Here is a 22693-nt window from a genome sequence, read left to right on the forward strand (position 1 = left end):
TCGCCGCTATTTTTAAAGCTGAAAACAGAGGACCACCAAACAAAATAAATCTTAGTTTCTTTTTTTTCAAAAACTAATAATGTTAACACGAATCCGTTCTAGATCCGTCGGTAGATCCACTTGCTTGCCCTCCAATGTTCCCAACTGGAGACTTTGTTTGGGGCCCCTAATTTAAACACGCTTAAAACAGAACCTATCGTAGAAATAATTTAACAGTGCTATATTACGTGTCGTACTGGTTTGCGTCAAGAGAGGGATTTGGCTTGCAACATTAGGTCGGAAATGCTCACTTTACAGTGTGTGGTTGACATCTACGTTCTCATAGTGGGGACCCACCCACAATACATGAGAGATGACCAAAGCAGTATGAGAGCGGATCTATATTAAATATTGTAGGTTAGTTTTATAATTTGTTACAACATAATTGTTTTTTACATTTCTATAATCAGTCATAGACTTTAGAATTACTCTTTGGTTGAGGTCTTGCTGTTTATGTTTTTGTTGTTTATTTTTTTTTTATTACAAGTTGCAGTTTTGCTCGATTTCGAGCAACAGGTTATCTAGTGGGTATTATACCAGGTATACACCTACAAAAAATCATATGAAACTAATAACTTATTTTTCAAAATAATTATTAAAGTTTCATGATTTTGTCTTCAATAAAAATATGCGAAAACATAACAAATATTGTTATTTTAATTCTAGAATGACCCTAAGTCGTTAATTTGTAGTGAGTTTATCTTAAAAAAGTTTTTTTAAACAATAACCGTTGATTAAAAGGAAAAATTGTCTTGCGTAGATGCGCGTGTACTTTATTTCTATGGCAGATCTTTTTAGGAAAACGAGTCAAAAATTAATGAATTCACAATAACTAATGTCTAGTTAACTTAACAGTAAACTAGATAACACAAGTCCAGGTAAACTGCAAAAAGTGATGCATTTTATAATACACAGACAACAGCGGCTTTTGCCAACAAAGATTACGGGTTGTCGTGTACGCCCCATGTTAACTCTCGTCAACCTGCCACCTCGCATGTAAGCGACAACGTGCCACCACGTCAACCCGCCATCACTATTTTATGAGGTGGCGGGTTGTCGTGTACGCTCAATGTTCGGTGTCGTCAACCCGCCACCTCGCACGTAGACGTCAACCAGCCACCACGTTAACCCGCCACCACACTAAAGAGGTGGCTGGTTGACGTGTATGAACATGTCTAAGCACCACCAGGACAACGTGCCACCACGACAACCCGCCACCACACATTTTTCCGAGGTGGCAGGTTGTCGTGCACGCTAGAGTCAACGTGCCACCCCGACAACGAGCCACCACACATTTTTCCGAGGTGGCAGGTTGTCGTGCACGCTAGAGTCAACGTGCCACCCCGACAACGAGCCACCACGTCAACCCGCCACCTCAAACTTCTTCTTCTTTTTGATGGCGGGTTGACTTGATGGCGGGTTGACGTGGTGGCGCCTTGGCGCGTTCCCATAAAGGTATACAGTGAAGCTATTACACAAATAGCTGTTATCCCAGGAACTGTTCGAAGGCCTGTGCTTGTGGAAGCTAAGGTGCTCGTGGGTACAGAACGTTGGTTGAGTGCGGCTTCTTTACTTTCAATTCGCCGCTGATGCCAGCCTGCCTGAGCCTAGTGTGACGACGTGACCCGTGCTGGCCGTGCTTTACTTTACTCTTTCTAGCCTATGAAAGTTAAATTTAACAGTGTACACTACAGGGCGTGGTGAAATATCACAAATTTTCTAAAAACAATGAATCAGGTAATTTATAAAGTTTACACATTTTTTGAGATGCAATAAATATTGATTTGGCATTTCCACAAGCTATGTTTTTACATTCTACCCTGGTTAAGCTTTTAGGTTATGGTTCCATATTGCACTTTTTGCTTACTTTTCAATGAGAATGATTAATTTCCTATAAGCAGACAAGGCAAGGGAGATAAGTACAGTTTCTTAACTGGGCTACGCTAATATTGATTGAAACTATCGATTCGATTAGTAAACCTTCATACGATTTTTTCACCATCCAGCAAGTTTGGTTGGTTAGGTTAGGCTATGATAGTTAAATTTTATAATAGACTAGCAGATGTACCCGTTTTTCGTACGGGAGTACACTTCCATATCTGTTGGCACAAACAACCGAATGAAAATATCGATTATTCGATATATCGTTTGGTTATTTAGGTAAGGTTAACCTAACCAAACAATATATCGAACTTAACAATCAATTAATCAATATTACTCATTTGGTTGTTTGTGCCAACAGATATGGAAGTGTACCCTCGTACGGGGTTGGCGTATAAGTATAAAATGCTTATTGCAGTTATAGGCTACTCTAGCTTTGCGTTTGCAATGGGGGAGGATAAGGCTTGAGAGAATTTGGTTCTTTACGGTATGCTATAGTATTACTTAGTATTGTATATACAGTATAGTACACATCTACCATAGCCATTCTGTTCTACCCCTGCATCTAAACAATATAAAATAAACGGTAGCCTATCAGCATTCTGACACATAGTTTCTCCCATAAGTTTGTCAACAACCTTTATCATGTGTAAGCGGTGAGAGTAAATATACGGAAATGGGATTTGTACAATTTTGTTCAGAATTTTAAGGACTATAACATACAACATTTTTATCAAAATCGTTCGGGCCAATTTTGGGAAAATCCGATTTTTCTGTTATTTTATGGGAAAATGACATTATTTACAATAACTTTTGAACCGTAATTTTTACTGAAATGGGATTTGTACCATTTTGTTCAGAATATAAAGGACTATAACATACGGTATTTATTGCGACGAACGTGACCATGGGAACCTTTATAGATTTATATATCACTAGAAACTAGATTTTTAGCTGAAAATAATGGTGCAAACATTTTTCCGCGCTCTCAAATATTAACGAAGTTACGGCTGTTTTAAGTTTTATTTACCGGTAGGCCTACTTTGTTTTTTTGACCTAACCTATTTATAAGCCTATGAAATGTTCTCTCTAGATACTTGATATATTACGTTAATTGTAAGTAATTAAAGTAGAAGATTGACTTTTTACCAGGAAATAACAGTGCAAAAATGTCTCCGAGGCCACGAATATTAACTAAGGTAACTTAAGATAATTTGTCGTTTTGATTTCCTTTATCTACCTTCTATTCTAGTCTGCTACTGCTTGCCGCATTACGGAATTACGGAACGGACTAACTGTTACTTACTTCTTGTACAACTATACTGAACCTGAAATGAAAATGAAATGAAAATACGAAATTGAAGAGAAGAGAATAAAAATAAGTCAATCAAGTCATTTAAATTACATGTGCTACAAACATCTAAGCAACAACACACGGCACTGAATAACTTGTTTCAGAATGATTTTATTTAGGCATGTGTGGAAGGCAAGTCGGGCTTATGCGGATTCGTGACTGTATTAAGTGTTTTGAAGTTAGGTTAGATTAGGAAGGTAAAGTGTAGGTTATAGTGAACTGAGTTGATAATTTATATTACACACAGGCAGTTGTTGTGCAATTAAAATAGTGTGTTAAACACAATGAAATAACGATTTCAAAAATGCTGCAAGCATTTGCAGGTCTTGCAGGCAACTGCAAGGGTCTTGCAGATCGGCTTTCATCATATTAAGTATTCTTACATTTTCATAAAGTTACATTGTCAATAGGTTAATATTTTTTACAAAACTAAAGGCGTTTTAAGCCTTGGTTCACCAATCCAAATTCATCATTAGAACAAATTACTGAACATTCTGTACCATAAAACATGCTGTTAATTTATTGTAGCGTAGGTTTTAGCACTTTAAATTTGGTGTGTTCCGTTTCGTATTGTTGTTTTTTATTTTTTTTTTTATACAGATTTTGCTACTGTAGTACCTTTACCTATTTGGACGCCTTCTTACATGGGAAAATTTTGTAAAATATGTTGATAATATTTTGAATTATCAAATTAAATACTTAGTCATTTTAACTACGTAAGAAATAGTGTAAGTAAATAATTAAATATATTTCCTTAAATCATTTTTGATAACAAATAACTCATTAAAAACCTGGTAAACATTAAAGACCAAGATCACAACAAATAAAGAAAGCAAAAAGAAAAATCTTTTGTGTCCTAAATAAAACATGGCTTTAATACAAAAAATAACGTTTTACTCTATTAGGCCTAAGGTTATCTGTACATATCAACCTATGCTCTTATTTAAGATTTCCTTCTGACTCCTTGCGGGATGTCCCCATGATATGATAGAAAACTGACAGTCTACAAAACATTATTTTTAGGTATGGTGTTTATGTCCCAAATCTTATTGATTTATCTATTGCCGTTTAGAAAATATTAAGCCCATGCGGGACTTTATATACACCCTGTATATGTGACCGTGAGCGCGGTAACTCGGGCAACAATGCTGCAAATTTTTCATGAGATTTGGTACAAACGTGTAAGCCTAAGTTTATAAGAACGAGTTCGTGAACCAGCATAATCGGACTATGGGAAAGGGTGTGTCTGAATTGCGAACACCTCCACAATGCTGGAGACTGAACATAAGTCGCCAAGATTGCGCACAAATATTTTGAAACGGGGAAAATGGATGAGTCACTGTTTCTTCTAATGTATGGAAGTTTTTAATACAATTGTTTTAAATGTAATGCTATAAGATTTGCTTGGCATGTACAAAAACGCAAAGAGTGGAAAAGTAAACGGGTAAGCAAGAATTCATATGGGTGAGTTTCATCGATTTCCACTAGAGTGTGCAATTAATTGTGATATATATTATATTTTTAAACGTGTCAGGGTTTTTTCATTTCAAGATTCTGAATCAACCACTTTTGCGATTTTCGTGATTTTTGTGTTGAAATAAAGATAATTTTCAAAGGAAGGGAATGCCAATGCCATGATTTCATTTTTTAGTTTCTTTTTTTTATCTAGCAGCCGACACTAATAATTTAAAGTCGTTTCAGACGCTGTTTTAACTAACAGCTGGTTTCAAACTGTCATTGACGTTTTTATGTTACAAGTAGTTACTATACTTAAATATTGATTGTCGGTGTTTGCCCACATACTGTTTCAATTTTAAATGTTGTTTTTTTCTTACCGTAAACTTTAGGAAATCTGTAGATTTAAACTATACATCTCTAATACTTCTACACTTGGGTAAAATCAAGATTTGTCTGAAATCAAATCAGTGTAAGTATAAGTTTATGCCATGAAAGTTATGTCATGTTTTTGGAATGTGTGTAGTCTATGTCGATATAGGTACAAACATTTTGAGGGTTATAAAAATGTGAACCGGTCTAGCAGGTCTCTAGAAAACACTGGGAAAAATCCCCTACCATATTTTGAGCTGATTTTATTGTTAGTGCAACTTCAGAGTATATCTTTTACAAATTGCATTAACATTTTCATAATCTGTTTAAAACTCTATGAGGCGCTCTGTTCACAAACTAACCCCTTACTAAATTAATTATCTACATAGGCTAGATAACACTGATAATTATGAATTATATGTACGAATTATAGTAAAAAGATGAAACTGACTTTAAAAATACTAGCTATTGGCATGTTACATTTTAGTTGGATTTATTATTTAGTAAATAGACTAACTACAACTAAATTTATAACTAAACTTTTCCTTAACTATGTTATACAAACGTATTTAGTTCTGGTATTCTTGGGAGGGATACCTGAAGTAGGGAAGTCTAAGCTAGGCCTATTTTACAAAAAAATACTTCCCGCTATAAATACAGTTGTATTCTACGAACTAATAGTCTCCAAATTACAGACGAATTCCATTAGTCAATACTCTGAGAATAGTGGATACTATACTTAGAATTAGGTTCTCTTGCAAACTTTTAAGTTCTACGTATTAATATTCTGCGAACGATAGGTAGATTTAAATGTGTAACTTTTCAAGCGACCGTTCATTGAATAACTGTACTACTTCAATGTCAATTTTGTTATTTAAAACCAGCAGTGTGAAACGCAGACATAAACAGTGTGAGCTTTTTTACGTTTATTTCTGAAGAAACTAACCAATACCCTATTTACTTTCTAAACTATTTTTACAGGAAAGAGTCCTTCACCATCAAATCAGGAATATTCTCAATGCGTTTATTTAACCATAAAATCCAAATAATCTTTTTAAATGTATATTATATACAGCATTTATTATTGCTCAATGTTTACAATTTAAGAATTAGGAAATGTGAAAATATGTTTGTCAAGTGTGTACTGTATTATGATGTTGCGTGGTTAAAGCATGAGTTGATTCCTTACTTAATTATTTTCTTATTATTACTAAAAACATTTTATTTCATTTCCACGTGTTTCATATACATTTTTTACGTTGACGGAAAAAAACTATATGTAACTAGCAGAGTACCCGTCCTTCGTACGGGGTTGGCATATAAGTATAAAATGCTTGTTGCAGTTATACTCGAGCTTTACGTTTGAAATGGGGGAGGACACAGTTTGATAAAATTTGCTTACCGGTACTTAAATTTACTGTATACTATAGTATTACACATCTACGATAGCCATAATGTTCTACCACTTCACCTAAACAATAGAAAACAATAAATTTGTAAATTATCACAAATTATTCATGAAATTAAAAATATATACTGTATATATAACTGTAAACAATCCTACTTATACAGTTCTCATTGTGTATCACAGTTGTTCGTTGCTGCTTAGTTCAATAGTTGTTTTTATTCATGACAAAAATAATAGTGCTGCAACCTGTTGGTAAATCTTATAACTTTTTAATGCTTTTGTATATCATAGAACCAACTTCGTTAGTTGTAACAACTGACTAAATTCTTTAATTCTCTTTAAATATGAATACTCATAAGGTTAACATGGGAAACTACAGAGGCCCTGGGGCGGAGCCCGAACGGGTTTTGGGAATAAGAATATGCATATATGTTTCTCGGGAATGTGAGCTATTATCATGTCAATTTCAGCCCAATCCGTCCAGTACTTTATGCGTGTGATTGAACTTCAAACAAACAAACACACAAACTTTCACATTTATAATATTAGTAAGATTTATACATTTGATGTATAAAATTAACGGGAAATGCCTAGAGAAAGCGCAATATTGAAGTGTTAATTTGTATTTATCTTAATATTGACAAAATTTGAGTAATAATACAAAATCCTTCCCATTCATGCCAGTTAAAATCCTTCACATTCACGAGAGTTCAGTCGAGCGGTGGTAATATGGGCCAGTCTCCACCCTTGTGAATAGCTGGCTCGAGTCACAAGCCCAAGCCCTTCAGCAGGTATACCGGGGTCATCATGGCAGGGGGAAACCTTTCCGGGGTGTGCATTTTGAAAACGATCGGGGGTAACGTATCCGGTTGACATTAATTGTGATTAGAAAATCTGGTAATTGTATATGATAAGTGAATATAATTATCTTGCTGCAACTGAAATTGAGTGTCCGCCCCCGGAAACATCCCCCCCCGGTCTCTGACGTCAATATGACGTAGGGGGGTGATGTTTCCGGGGGCGACCTTTCCGCGTCCCCGTATTTAACATTAAGAATCATGGTAAACAGCAAACACACACTCAAATACAAATTGGTAAAAGAATCATAAGTCATCATAAGAATCATAATAGATTAGTTTACAGGTTTCCTAAAGCGTTCAGGATTGCGTCGTGGTGGAATTTGATAGGTGTTATTACTATTACTACTATAATTACTACGCACAGCTGATTTTACGCATGCGGGCGTAGTACTATGTGCGGGGGAAGGGGGGAGTGACTTCCTGGCTGGTGGTGTAGATCGCCGCGCTGGAGAAGCGGGGAGTGACCTCCTACTATTCGCTGGGGTGGTTGCCATGCCAACCGGCTTGCTGACTACGTCCTTGGCGGGGGAAGAAGTACAATGCCTCTGGTATTGCGGTGTTGCCAACTCTGGGTCTGAGCTAGCGGATGTAGGGGTTGCCACGGTTAATGTACAATATTTTCACACTGAATAATTCACTTAAAAACTGTATAGCTAGTTTTGCGGAAGTTGAACTAACTTCACCTACTTCCAACCATTTTGAGTGAGCGTCAATAACGATCAAATACATTTTATTTTTGAAAGGCCCTAGGTAGTCAACATGGATGCGTTCCCAAGGAGCGGATGGGTAGTGCCAAACGTGTAATTGGCTTTTGGATGGATTGTTCTGTTCCCGAAGACAGGAAGAACAGCTGTTAGCTATGTTGGTGATGGTTCATCAATGCGCGGCCACCAGACATAGGATCGAGCAACCGACTTCATTTTCACAATGCCTAAATGGCTAGAGTGAAGCTCTTTAAGTACATAGTCCCTTAATGTTACTGGTACGACTACTTTATAACCCCACAGAATAATCCCAAATTCAACTGTCAGTTCGTTCTGTCTTTGGAAATACGGAGCAAGTTCTTCGTTTCCCTCTGGAATGACATTAGGCCATCCGTTTACAATATAACCATATATTTAACTTAAAACTGGGTCTTTCTGTGTTTCTGACTTTACATGTTCAAATGTCAAAGGTAATGAACTCTCCTGTAAACAATGTAAATAAGTACCTTGCCACGCAAACTCATCAGTAGCATTGTTGTGATTAACACTCAACGGCAATCTAGATAACATATCTGCGTTGTTTTGATCCGTTTTGACATATTGAATGTCAAATTCGTAACCGGACAAGAACAAAGCATATCTTTGCATGCGACCAGCAGCAAAAATAGGCAATCCCATTTTTGAGCCAAAAATACTTAAAAGTGGTTTGTGATCAGTATACAAAACAAACTTTCTCCCATACAAATATTGATTGAATTTTTTGACTGCAAAAACAATAGCAAGAGCCTCTTTTTCTATTTGTGAATAGTTTCGCTCAGCTGTTGAGAGTGTGCGTGACTGATACGCTATCAGTTTCTCTACGCCATCTGGTGAGACAATACTTAACACGGCGCCTAGGCCTACTGAGCTAGCGTCTACGGCTAATTTTAAGGGTAAATTGGTGTCATAGTGAACCAAAATAGGGGCATTAGAGAGTAGCTCTTTTACCTTGTCAAAAGCTGCAATACAATTCTTATCAAAATTGAAGGGCGTGTCCTTTTTGAGCAGGTTGTACATAGGACTTAATATAGTGGAACAATTAGGAATGAACTTCGAATAGTAGTTAATTAGACCTACCAAAGCTTTGACTTCTGTCACTGTTTTAGGAACTGGAGCGTTTTTTATAGCTTCTACCTTAGATTCGGAAGTGTGTAGGCCTTGTTTGTCAATACAGAAACCTAAATACTCTACTTTGGGTGCAAAAAATGTACATTTACTCTTCTTAACGTTAAGACCGTTTTCTTTAAGACTTTTGCAAACTTCCCTAAGCTTTTGATAATGTAATTCATCATTTACATCTGTAATCAAAATGTCATCTAAAAAGCAAACTACATTAGGTAAATCTTGTAAACATTGTTCAATTCTGTACTGAAATATGCTAGATGCGGAGGAGATTCCGAACGGCATTCTTTGATAACTAAACAACCCTTTATGTGTACTTATGGTACATAGTTTTTTAGACTCTTCATCTAATTCAAGTTGCATATATGCTTGGCACAGATCTATCTTACTAAATTTTTCACCTTTCTGTAAACTAGTAAACAAATAATCTATTCTGGGGATAGGATACTTTTCTACCTCTAGACTTGGGTTTAATGTAACCTTAAAATCTCCGCAAATACGGATTCCACTGAACTATGTGAGTGCCCCAATCAGAACTTTTGACTGGGAGAAGTACACCTTCTTCTGTTAACTTCTCAAGCTCTTTTTCTACTTTAGCTTTAAGTGAAAAAGGTATAGACCGTGGCTTAAAGTACCGATTTGTGGCGTTAGCTTTCAATTTTAATTGAACTGGTTCACCTTTGTATTGACCTAATTTATCAGTGAAAACCTTGGGAAATTCTTTAAACAATTCTTTGGTTAGTTCAGTGCAATGTTTACTATGTACAGTTTGATTGATACTAGCGTTATTATCAATGCCAAAAATTTTATCTTTGACAGATATTTCCACACCAAGGCTCTGAAGCCAATTACGTCCTATCAGAGGATGAGCTCCTTTCTTAATTACATACAATTCTAGACATTTGCTTACTCCTTGATACTGTACATCTACTTCAATTTTCCCTAACGGAACGATTGGTTCATTTGTGTACGAACTCAGAGATAAGTCAGTGGATAACAATTTATAATTGTTAAGATTTTCATTGTAAAAGTTTTCACTACAGTACATACACTTTCGCTTGCGCCTGTGTCAACTTCAAAATGAATTGGTTTTCCCTGAACTGTTAATTCCAATTTAATAGGGCTTACTTTAGCATTTTCTACTTTACTTTAATTCATTTTGAATAAATTTGGAATATCTTCCTCATAGCTTTCAGCTTTAGGGTTATCATCGCTTGCACTCGTTACTGCTTCTACATAATTATGCCTACTGTTATATCTATTACTAAAATGATGAGAATGTTGTTTTTGTGACTTACTCTTAGATCGGCAAACCTTAGCAATGTGATTCTTCTTTCTACACGCGTTACACGTTACACCTAACAATCGACACTGATTACGTAAATGGAATGCACTTCCACAACACGAACACTGTACTTTGTTGTCGTGCGAAGAGCTGCTTTTGGGGTGATTGTGGTGACCTGAAGGTGCGGTGACGGTGACACTTGAATGGTGCGCTGCTTCCGCCTGGTACTCTGCGATGGTGTGACGTCATCTTTTGTAGTCGCTCGACGTTGCGGGTCCCGTTGATCGACAAGGCTGCGGCATTCTTCTCAGCGGCTTCTGCTGACGTGATGATTTTGACGGCTTGGTCCAAGGTTAGGCTAGTTTCTGCTAACAATTTTTGTTTGGTCGAATTGTTCCTGATTCCGGAGACTAGACGATCCCTCAGGTAGTCATTTAAAGATGTGCCGAAATCGCAATGTGTAGACATGCGGAATACATGCGCGATGTATTCCGCAGCTGATTCTCCCTCGTGCTGAATTCTTTTGCTGAACTTGTATCTCTCAACGATGAACGATGGTTTCGGGTAGAGATGATCCTTAATGGTAGTCACTATTTCCTTAAAACTCTTCTTCGATGGTACGTCGGGCGTGCACAGATCCCGTAGTAAACTATATGTTTTAACACCAGCAACAGTCAATAAAGTGCTAACCTTCTTCTTCTCCTCCTTAATATTGTTACATTCGACGAACAGCTCGAATCTTTCTGTGTATGAAGACCACGTTTCGGAGTTCTGGTCGTACTCGCCGATGCTGCCAATTATCCCGGCCATGCTGGAGTAACTCGACACTTCACTATCTTCAAACAACGGTAGTAAGACTAAGTCCACTTCGTCGTCCGACATTTACAAACGCGTTCAAAATTTACACTACGCGGCACAATCGAACAGTTGCATTGCACGGTATGTAAATTTGACCGACCTCGTCGCCATTTGTTGTGTTCGTGGGTTGAATTGGACTTAGGAAGTGGACTGAAATAAATACGATATTTTTACATGTTTAAAACACGGCTACAAACAGATGATTAAAGTATGACTTTTGGAGGTAGACTGGCTGTTGTAGGGACGTACAGACATGGACGGTGGTGTGATGTAGGTGGAGAGGGGATCAGGTGATGTTTGTAGCCAATGAGATTTATTGAAAATCATACGATCACAGTGGCGTGATGTACAAGGAAATCATAGTTGGATATTAATATTCTTAAGATATATTACAAAAACCTTATTGGTATTGGGAAACTCCAGAGCCACTGGGGCGGAGCCTGAAAGGAGTTTTGAGATAACAATATGCCTATATGTTAATCGGGAAATGTAAGCTATCATCACCCCAAATTTCAGCCCAATCTGACCACTGACCAGTATTTTTCGTGTTTACTTGTCACAAACATACATAGGCTACATACATACATCCAAACTTTCTCATTTATACTATTAGTAGGATAGCCTATATTTTAAAGGTAATACTGAACTTATATACTACTTATGTTACATTGAATTTTTTTTTTTTTTTGCCTTATCTACCTAACTTAAGTTAAATTAAACTATTTAAAGCACTTTTTACCATTGGCATTTTTGGGGGAAACGCCTATTTCACCCTGAAAATTGTGTTTGAAAATCAAGAAAAATGCAGAAAATTAATGATTTTTGGGGCTTGAAAATTTTCTTTTAGCAAATTTCCCATATAGGGAATAAGCTATTAGGTACCGTAGGTCTCATGGTAAGACCTAGACCCGGGACCGATTTGACTTTTTCGTTTTGAGGCCCCCAGAGGCCAAAAACGCCATCCGATCAAATATATATATATTATATATATATATATAGGTATATATTTATGGTATATATTTATATATATATATATATATATATATATATATATATCATTTCTTAACCGATTTCAGCCATTGACGTCTCATTGGAAAGAGCGTGTCGCGTAGATTTGCAAACTGGCCTTACATTTTTGAAAAAGTCCCTTGGGCTCTGCCCCAGTGGCTTTGAAAGTTCCCATGTTATCCTTATGAAGAACATAATTGTTTACATTTGGATCAGCTGTATAATTTAATTGCTGTTATTTATTTTTCAATACAATGAAACGCATTTAGTACATTTGTTTACTATTTGAGTTTGTGTAAACATAACCCCCAAGGCGGATCGGGTTAGTATGGTTGTATCTAAAATTTGTGTATTTATCGTTGTTTTGTGTCGCTATGAAGGATCGTTTTAGCACGATTGTAACTTAAATTTGTGCATTTATCGTTGTTTTGTGTCGCTATGAAGGATCGTTTTAGCACGATTGTAACTTAAATTTGTGCATTTATCGTTGTTTTGTGTAGCTGTAATTTGTTTATTTGTTGTTTTTTATCTTTTAAATGCCTCGGACGCGACAACGAAACATAGACGGGAGGCGTAATTGTGATAACTACCGCAGCTACAGAACAGTGGCGCGTAATAGGCATAACTCATCACAGTCAGCACCTGACCCTGGACAATGTCAACTATTAGGTTACAAATGCGCCCTAACACTACCCCAGAACGACTTTTCGTTCTCAATTGGCCCTCTATCAATGACCTGTGTTGCTTGTACAGCGAGGCATTTTAAGAAAGAGAAAACCAGCCGGAATTAACGAAGATAAACATGGTCTGAGTTACACACCGGTACTCTCTGAGTTGACTCTTTTAAACTCATTGTAAATATGACTGTTATTCGTTTTGAAATAACTCCTGTAATACTTTGCAATTGCTCGAATTCGAGCAACATGTACACTAGTTAATATATTAATATATTTATATATGTGTCCGTTAGCGCGATAACTCGAGCAAATATGATCCGATTTTGATGAAATTTGGTACAAACATGTAAACCTACGTTTATTCGAACGAGTTTGCGAACCAGCATAATTGGACCATGGGAACAGGGGTTTATGGGGGGTTTTATGGGTAAAAATGGGTTTTTTCCCATTTTTAACCCTTAAAATAAAAATTTTGCAATTTCTTTCTCGACCATTTTGTAGAGCTTAAAAAAAGAAATAATTTAGTATATTGAAGCGCTGTTTTATGCCTAACGGTCACGGAGAAAATAAAAAAAAAGTGTAATTTAAAATTCCCATGTTATTCTTATGGAGAAAATGAAAACTGTTGTAGTTTACTTGTTTATGGATATATGTTGATAAAATTTAACAAATTTATTTATTTCATTCTATACTATTGACATATGGTCAAAAACACTTTTTACCTTCCCCTTACCAGCAAACCTAAGCACTGGTTAAATCTATAAGTATAAAAGAGGATGTTTGTATATATATATATTTGGCAGTGATAAACTCAGACACCGCTGAACCGATTGCCACGAAACATTGTACATACGTGTAGAATTTCATGGAATAGGTTTATACACCATCAATTTCGTGATCCGCCCAATCGGCTCCGCCCCAGTGGCTCTGGAGTTTCCCATGTTAACCTTATGAGAAATGGAATTAATGAATCTTAACAGCTGTTTCAATTAAACAAGTTGGTTCTGTTCTATGATGTTCAATAGCATTAAAGTTACAAGGATTACCAACAGGGTGCAGCACTATTATTTCTTTTACATTTATGACAACAGCTAATTTGCAACCAAAAGGTGAGTGAGCATAGCGAACGAACTTCAACCTGGAGGCGAGTTAGCGTAGTGAACGAGCTAACCTAAAGGCAAGTGAGCGTAGCGAACGAGTTAACCTGAAGGCAAGTGAGCGCAGCAAAAGCCCCAACCTAAAGGTGAGTGAGCGTAGCGAACGAGCTCCAACCTAAAGGTGAGTGAGCGTAGCGAACGAACTTCAACCAGGACGTGATTGAGCCATGCGAACGAGATCATCTTGAAAATTAAGAAGTTAAACGGGGCAAAGCCCGTGGGTTACAGCTAAGTGTTATTTAAATTGGGAATAAATATGTCTTATTTATGGAAATATTTTAGTAAAAATGTAATCAGACAAGTTCAGAAAAAATGTAAAAATGTGCAGAAAAAAAATACTGATTCCAACACTGTTGACACTATGTGATTATTTTGACACTATTCATTGTACAATGTACATAAAATGAATAAAGATAGCCTATTTTAATTTAATTGAATTGGTGAAATATTAATCATAACATTTGGGTTTATTTCTAGGTCTGGTTTGTTTTTAGAGACTGCCCAAGCAGCTTTACATTGGTTTTGGATCTAGCTATAAACTTGAAGTTAGCTGCAATGTTAGCCTTGGTAATCTCTTTTCTGTATTTCTACTAACGTTTCTAAACTTGGAAGAACTCCACCCAAAAAAAAGAAAAGAAATTTCAAAAAAGCTATTAAATTTCAGTTATTTTCCCAAAAAAAGAGTTGTGTACAGTTCTTCCTGAACATTTTGATGTAGTAATACAGTAGGTAAATATATGCCGATGCTTAATGTGAAATCTGTGCGTGCATACCTTCAATTTGAGACCACAATCATGAAAATCGGTCGGGTTGAAGAGCCAAACGAACTCAGAAAAGAAAAAACCAAATTTAACTCCTATAAGAAATACATGGGGAGCAAATTTCGTTTATGTATAAGCCAAGTGGGATTAGATAAATATATGCCGATGCTTGATGGCAAATCTGTACGTGCATACCTTCAATTTGAATCCTCAATCATGAAAATCGGTCGGGTAGAAGTGCCAAACGAACTTGGAAAAGAGAAACCAAATTTAACTCCCATAAGAAATACATGGTGAGCAAATTCCTTTTACGTACCATATAAGCCAAGTGGGATTATAGATAAACATATACCGATGCTTGATGGCAAATCTGTGCATGCATACCTTCAATTTGAGACCTCAATCATGAAAATCGGTCGGGTAGAAGAGCCAAACGAACTCGGAAAAGGAAAAAACCAAATTTAACTCCCATTAGAAATACATAGGGAGCAAATTTCGTTTATGTATAAGCCAATTGGGATTAGATAAATATATGCCGATGCTTGATGGCAAATTTGTGCGTGCATACCTTCAATTTGAGACCACAATCATGAAAATCGGTCGGGTAGAAGAGCCAAACGAACTCAGAAAAGAAAAAACCAAATTTAACTCCTATAAGAAATACATGGGGAGCAATTTTCGGTTACGTATAAGCCAAGTGGGATTAGATAAATATATGCCGATGCTTGATGGCAAATCTGTGCATGCATACCTTCAATTTGAAACCTCAATCATGAAAATTGGTCGGGTAGAAGTGCCATACGAACTTGGAAAAGAGAAACCAAATTTAACTCCCATAAGAAATACATGGGGAGTAAATTTTGTTTATGTTTAAGCCGAGTGGGATTATAGATAAATATATACCGATGCTTGATGGCAAATCTCTGGGTGCATACCTTTAATTTAAGACCTCAATAATGAATCGGTCGGGTAGCAGAGCCAAACAATCTCGGAAAAAAAACCAATTTTTTAAAAATATATTAGACTAGCAACAGAGCCCGTTGTGGTTAAATACAACGGTCTCTAGTAAAATAATGGTTGTGAATTCCATACGCCACTTTACTCACTAATATTAATGGTACAGATTAAGCACATAACATAATAATCGCATACTTAACATAAGGAACTCACTTTAAACACAATAAATGCAAATTGTTAACAACAACATTTAATCAAAGAAAAATCAATTAAATAACAATATAACAATAAGCTGTTAAATTATTAACACATGTTTCGTATGTTTAGATTATGCATACTGGTAAGCCAATTATTGCCATCTATAAAAATTATTGGTTCTTCTCTACGGTAATAGCTTAAATTCCCTATATGGGAAATTTGCTAAAAGGCAATAAGATGCCAAGAAAGCTATCAATATGCATTTATCTTTTGACTGCTTTTTCTATTAAGTTTTTTTTTTATGTTTCAGGAACATGAAGACCAAACCATCTATGACAAAAAAGTGTTGCACAAATTAGACTTTGCTAAATTTGAATCGATATTCAATCCACCAATATCAGTTTCAAAGCCTGGAGAGGGTCTGGTAATTCGACCTCTTCAATCTTCTGATTTCAATTTGGGTAAATGAATGCTTGGTTCTAACATCAATTCCTGATTATTCTACTTTCAAAGACATTTTCAGATGACTGTCTCGGGTAGATCTCCCAGCTGTATATCACTGGCTAATTTAACTGGCTACATGTGGTCAACAGACATCTCACAAGCTCTTATGTTTATATTTTAAGAAATCAAGAACGCTCAACACATAATAATAAATTTTTGTAGTAGTCATCGTTTTTAGGCAATATTAACACGTTGACTGCTAACGCCGACTCTAGTCGGCGTCGCTAGCACTTCAATGTGGCGCGCGCCGACAAAAGTCGGCACCAGACCAACAGAAATATATTGAGTCAGTGTGAGCTTAGCCTCAGACGGATACGTTATAATCGTTGCCAGCCTGCCAGCTTAGAATGCGAGCTTTACTTTGGTGTAGGTTGGTTCTAAAATTTCCCGTAAAATCCTGTCTGGCAATGCTTTTGTCCCGGTTTCGGGGATTTTTTCTCTTCAACCCACATTACAAAGACACTGGATACGGATCCGTGCAGTGCTGCTACCTTTGGGTGTTTCAGTGAACTACATCCACTCTCGGGGTAACGCAGCACAGTCACCACTGCTCTTTTGTGATTCGTCAGACTGAAATATTTGAATGCTAATTGCGTTCGCTGATTCGGTTGCATGCCGGGGCTTCGCCCGCCACTGGGGAGCGCCTGTACGTTGTTTTCAGCAGTCATCGTGTTAAAATAGTTGAATGAATCTGATGTTAAAGCTAGGAAAATGATTCTACACATTTCCTCGTTATTTGAATAACTCTGTCTTGTGATGAGATTCATTAACTACTGATATAAATTTATTTATTTACAATAATAACATCTTTTGAACTGTTACGATTTTCTCCTACAGAAGAAAAAGTAATATGTAAAGCCTGGATAATTTATCCTCTTCAGTATGAATTAACTTTTTTGGAATGCAAATTCCAAACTAATCTACGAACTATAACTAATATTTTGTATTTTTTTCAGGTTATATTAATCTTCTAGCACAACTTACCTGTACGGGAGATATTTCAAGAAAAGAGTTCACTGGTATGATTCTAAATTAACTTTCGTCATTAACAAAAAGCAGTAGATTTTTTTTATTGCATGGCTTAAAAAGTTAAAATATCATCAGTGAAAGACTTTAGTGAAGCTTGATACATTGTCACTTGTCAGTAAGGTATTTGGAGTTTAAGCTTCTTAAACTACCTAAAAAGTATAGATAAATTTGTGCGAAGTCCTCCTGGATGCATCATTCAAATTGTCTTGTAGTTGTTGGTCGTGTATTAAAATGCAACCGACTACTACTCACTGCCCATTACTGCATATCGTACCTACTGTTTTTGACGTGGTTTGTCTTTTGACAACCTTTGTAAAGCCGAGTCCTCCTTACATGTTTTTATAGATTACGATGAGTGCTGAAGCTATATCTTAATGGTAAATGCCACTCTGATCTTACTCTGTGTGACACAAGCGAAATGACCATTTTTATAAAAGCTTAATCATATCAGTTAGTGTCTAAATACGAGTACATTAGCGCGGGGACACCGAAACCGCCACAGCAATTGATACCCCACTCGAACGCCTTTATAATCCTAACACCCTTATACACCTTTAAACACCGTTATAATCCTTCCTAATTAGGAAGGATTATTAGGGTGTTTTTGAATGGGGTAGAAATACTGAAACTGCCTTAGCGGATTCCTCAGGTAGACAGGAAAAAACGGGAGACTTATAATTCCTATTTCTGTCTTAACCTTCTACGTTAACATCTTAACATCTCTTTTACAATAATACGTTGATTAGAAAAAAATAAATGGTTGATTTGCCCTTTCGTATTTATATTTTAGGAGTTATTTTTTTGTTAGTTAAAGTTTTTGGTGTTGCGACTGTTAGAGTAAATATTTTTTAAGTATTAATTTTGTCTTCTGTGAATATATTTATTTTTCTTTTAGTACTGTATTTACATTGTATGGTTTAATAGTAATATGTAGTAATGAACAATCAAAGTAAGATGTACTTTTTGACACGCACCTGTACTAAAACATATAAGGAACACATTTTGCCTACAAAAGTTGAGTTATTATTAATATAAAGTAATGGAATACTTTTAATGAATAATCACTTACCACTAAGCAACACGTTTTATGTTCATTCACCACGTATATAACACTGTATTTTAAATGTGATCTGTTCAACGCTTTTAATTACACTAGGGGTGGTCAAATGCCAATGGAATAATGTAAAACTGTAATATTTAAAAATATTTTTATTCACCCTAGACGCTAGGTTGCAGAACTAAAACTACTTTACCAACCTCCATGCCCTGCAGAGGGGTGGTCATGTGGAATCTCAGTGGAATGCCCAACTATTCGCTCAACTTGTGTAAGGGTATACAATTCGGGATTTCACAGCAGTTTTGTGCTATCCTTCAGAGATTTAGTTGTACGTGTGTTGGTTATACTTAGTTGATTGTCTTTCGATGGAGGTGAAGGTAGTCGAAACGAAGAGAGGATGTGTGGCTTTGTTGGTAGACGGATACCGTTTTGTTAGACAAAGTGTGGTGTTAATAAGTGGGTTTGCTAGATGAAAAGACGGGGAGGATGTCGAGCAAAATTCTTTACAGATTACATATAAAAATGAGAAACAGTTTTAACGCGTATTTAAAAAGGTACTGTTATTTTATCGTGCTGCAACCAATATGCATTTAGTAGATATTATATACTAGGTGGCGTTCGCAGAGGCATCCACAAAATTGAACGGAGTCATCAAGGGTTCATATTTTATTGTTTTTGTCATACTGCAGTAAAAACAGCAGTATTTAAGTAACTGTTTCCCTCTCTTCCCATAGCATTTTAGGATTGCAGATACATTAATGTAATTGCCAAAGACAGTTCCCACACTCTGCACTGCAAGCCTTACTACTTCCATCACCATTTCCTACGTCATAGACCTGTTTCCTTCCCTTCCCCATAGCATTTAAGTATTAGATACATTTATCTAACTAACTGCCCAAAAGGTTCCCCCACTCTGCACTGCCAGCCTTTACTACTTCCTTCACCACTTCCTACGTCATGGGGCCTGTTTCCTTCCCTTCTCATTGCATTTTAGGATTGAAGATACATTAATCTAACTGCCACAGACGGTTCTCACACTATGCTCATACTTTACTACTTCTTAAGCCACTTCCTACATCGTGGACCTGTTTTCATCACTTTCCACAGCATTTTAGTATTTTAGATACGTTAATCTAATTGCCACAAACATTGCCCACACTTCGCACTGCTAGCCTTTACTACTTCTTTCACCATTTTCTATGTCGTGGGCATGCTTCCATCCCTTCTCTTAGCATTTCAGCATTGCAGATACATTAATCTAACTGCTACAAACGGTTTCCAGTTCCCACACTCCACACTGCTCACCTTACTATTTCCTTCACCTCTTCTTACGTCACGGACCAGTTTCCTTCCCTTCCCATAGCATTTTAGGATTTCAAATACCTTAATCTAATGGTCATAAAAAACAGATCCCATACCCCGAACAGCTCGCCTTTACTACTTCCTTCACCACTTCCTACGTCGCGGACCCGTTTTCCTCCCTTCCCATAGAATTTTAGGAATGCAGATACCTAAATCTAATCGTCATAAACCGTTTACACACTCCGGACAGCTCGCCTTGGCTACTTCCTTCACCAATTCCTTCGTCGCGGACCCGTTTTCCTCCCTTCCCATAGAATTTTACTAATCAGAAATCAGAAATCTTTATTCACCATTGATCATATTAAATGAAATAGGCTTCGTCATACAATATAGGCTAAATCTATCATAATACTAAGGAAAAGAAAATCTACACATATAACACAATCATAAACCTATAAAGGCCCAAATACTTACAACACTCCAACTCAAAATTTAGTTATTTTGTTACCCTAGCTATTTTTTTGTAGAGCAATGAGCTATCTTCAGGGAGAGGTTCTTTGCCAGCCGATTTAATGAGTGGGGTTGTTTCTTATCTGAGCTTATTATGATTTTGTATTTTCTTTATTTATGTCTAGAAAGATGAGAGCGTGTCCCTACAATAATAAGTCAAGAGTTTATGCTGTAACAATCAAATATTTATTCGACAAATTTATTAAATCTAACATTCAGTCTTATTAAATAATTATCACAGTGATCTTTCTCACTTAACAATTCGCAAATATTAACAATTCATAAATATTTAACTTGAAAAAAAAATCTACTTTAAATTATATCACAAAATATTAATGACTCAAGAATTCCCTAACTCGCAATAATGTAACCCCTGAGAAAGAAATTTAATTTTGTTAATAAAGAAAACCTAATCTGTAGTTTAAGTTGCCAACTTTCAGCTCTTACCAACTCCAGCACAAAGCCGAGTGTAGTGTTTGCCGAATGTAGCTTTGAGGACTCTACTCTTCCAGCTAAAAAGCCGAGTTAACAAGAGAGAAGTCTTCTCTCTTTCAAAAATCCCGCCCTGCCATGATACCGGAGTACGTACCGCGCAGAAAAAACTATATGACGTAATGTGATTGTTTTACTTCCTCTCACTCAATTCTCAAACCGGGCCGGGTGCCGATGTCTGTCAAATGTCATGTCCTGGAGGTTATGTTAGTGATGATTGTAAATAGGCATCCGTTTAAAGTTATTCTTAATATGAATTTAAACAATCTTACAGTAATTAAAACAAATCACAGTTATAGGATAATTTAAATAAAAGAATGATTAGTCGGAGTCTAATTTAATTATGGCCTTTGATGAAAGTAAAAGTTGTATCGGCAGACGTTATGATATCGAAACGGTAAGTGTACGTATTGTAGGTTATCTTAACTTAGTCAATAATGAAATTTGACTTAAATCTGCTATTAATTAGAGAGGTATTTATTAGAATTTTATTTATTATTACCTTGAAATTACAAAGCATCAAGAGGATCGGTGTTTATTGCAACTGTGCAACAACCTAGGCTATTTGGAATAACGTCTTTCATTGGTTATTGTTTGAGCCTATTAGAAAGCTTGATAGTAATCTAAATTTGGTTAATTGAGTAGGCCTATTATATTATTATTACGGCGGTAAATTTTGGTAACGTCGTAATTGTCCCCTCAATTTTGTGACGAAGCTAATTGTTATTGCGAGTTTCACAAAATTCTAATATCACAGAAAATTTTTAAAAATTTAGATAAATCAGTCTTGAAATGAGCAAAAAATAAAATAACTAATAGGAACATGAAATCTTACAACTAATAATACATAACAGTCTTTAGGTTGGAGTCTTGAAGAGTCCTCTAAAACTCCAGGGTGAAATCCTCTTCCAATTCCATCTCCAGGACGTCCTCCTCAGGATGTGCTCCAGGCGGGCTGAAGATACTGGTCACCGCATCAATCCTTTGAATGGGCTCCTGGACCTTCATCTCGTGCAGGATGCGCAGCACCTCCCGGTCGCTGGAGTCTTCAGTTAGGGGTCCCTTTGGTGGTATGTCGCAAGGATGCAAGACATACTTCCGGGCGACGATAGGGTAGCCCAGCACCCTCTCCATTTCTGTAAGCCTCTTCTTGGCTTGGACATCGGCGTACTTAGTGATGTCCGCCTCCTCAGATAGCTGCTCGCACCGTCTACCGAGCACCTCTCGCTGCTTCTGAGCCTCCAGCTTCCTGTTGTTGATCTCCAGGAGATTCGCCAGTTTCGTTCTTGGCTTGACGCTTGAAGCAAGCTGCACTCGTCTCGGGTCGTCAAGTGGGAGCTTGGCCAGCCACTTTCGGAAGGCTTCGTGGTGACGCTTTCCTCCTTTCTTTGGAATGTAGAAGTTAGCTGCTGCCATCATCTGTTTTGCAAATTCAAAGAAGATTAGTGTTGTGTTCATAATAATACATTTCATAAAGTTTTTTTTTTGTTATTCATTATTTTATATGTATTTTTTTTTATTTGGCTTTTATTGTTATTGTTAGGATTATATGTTATTTTAAATGATTTTGTTTTCATTATTTTATTTTTATTTTTTGTGTGTTTTATTATTATTTTTTATTTTTTACTACCCTCATCCTCCTTTGTATCTTTGGCAGGTTTTGT

General features: G+C 36.5%; 1 protein-coding gene across 9 annotated transcripts in view; it reads left to right on the forward strand.

Annotated features, from left to right (window-relative positions):
• The first annotated feature begins 1636 nt into the window (after positions 1-1636).
• The window catches only part of LOC128982744 (probable glucosamine 6-phosphate N-acetyltransferase), a 143046-nt gene continuing 121989 nt past the window's right edge, over positions 1637-22693 (forward strand). For 6 of the 9 annotated variants that reach the window (XR_008489717.1, XR_008489718.1, XM_054401684.1 and 3 more), the window contains exons 1-4: positions 1640-1776; positions 14697-14786; positions 16446-16596; positions 17596-17658. Coding sequence is in view for 7 of the 9 variants with exons in the window: in XM_054401684.1 (XP_054257659.1) it covers positions 1768-1776; positions 14697-14786; positions 16446-16596; positions 17596-17658 (313 nt within the window). In the remaining 2 variants the exon portion in view is untranslated. Of the gene's footprint in view, positions 1777-14696; positions 14787-16445; positions 16597-17595; positions 17659-22693 lie in introns of all 9 variants that reach the window. The other 3 variants (XM_054401687.1, XM_054401689.1, XM_054401688.1) reach the window with 3 other exon arrangements.

This window comes from Macrosteles quadrilineatus, unplaced genomic scaffold (genome assembly GCF_028750875.1).
Source record: "Macrosteles quadrilineatus isolate MER2022 unplaced genomic scaffold, UCM_ALF_1.0 Scaffold_1__1_contigs__length_201487025, whole genome shotgun sequence".
NCBI lineage: Eukaryota > Metazoa > Arthropoda > Insecta > Hemiptera > Cicadellidae > Macrosteles > Macrosteles quadrilineatus.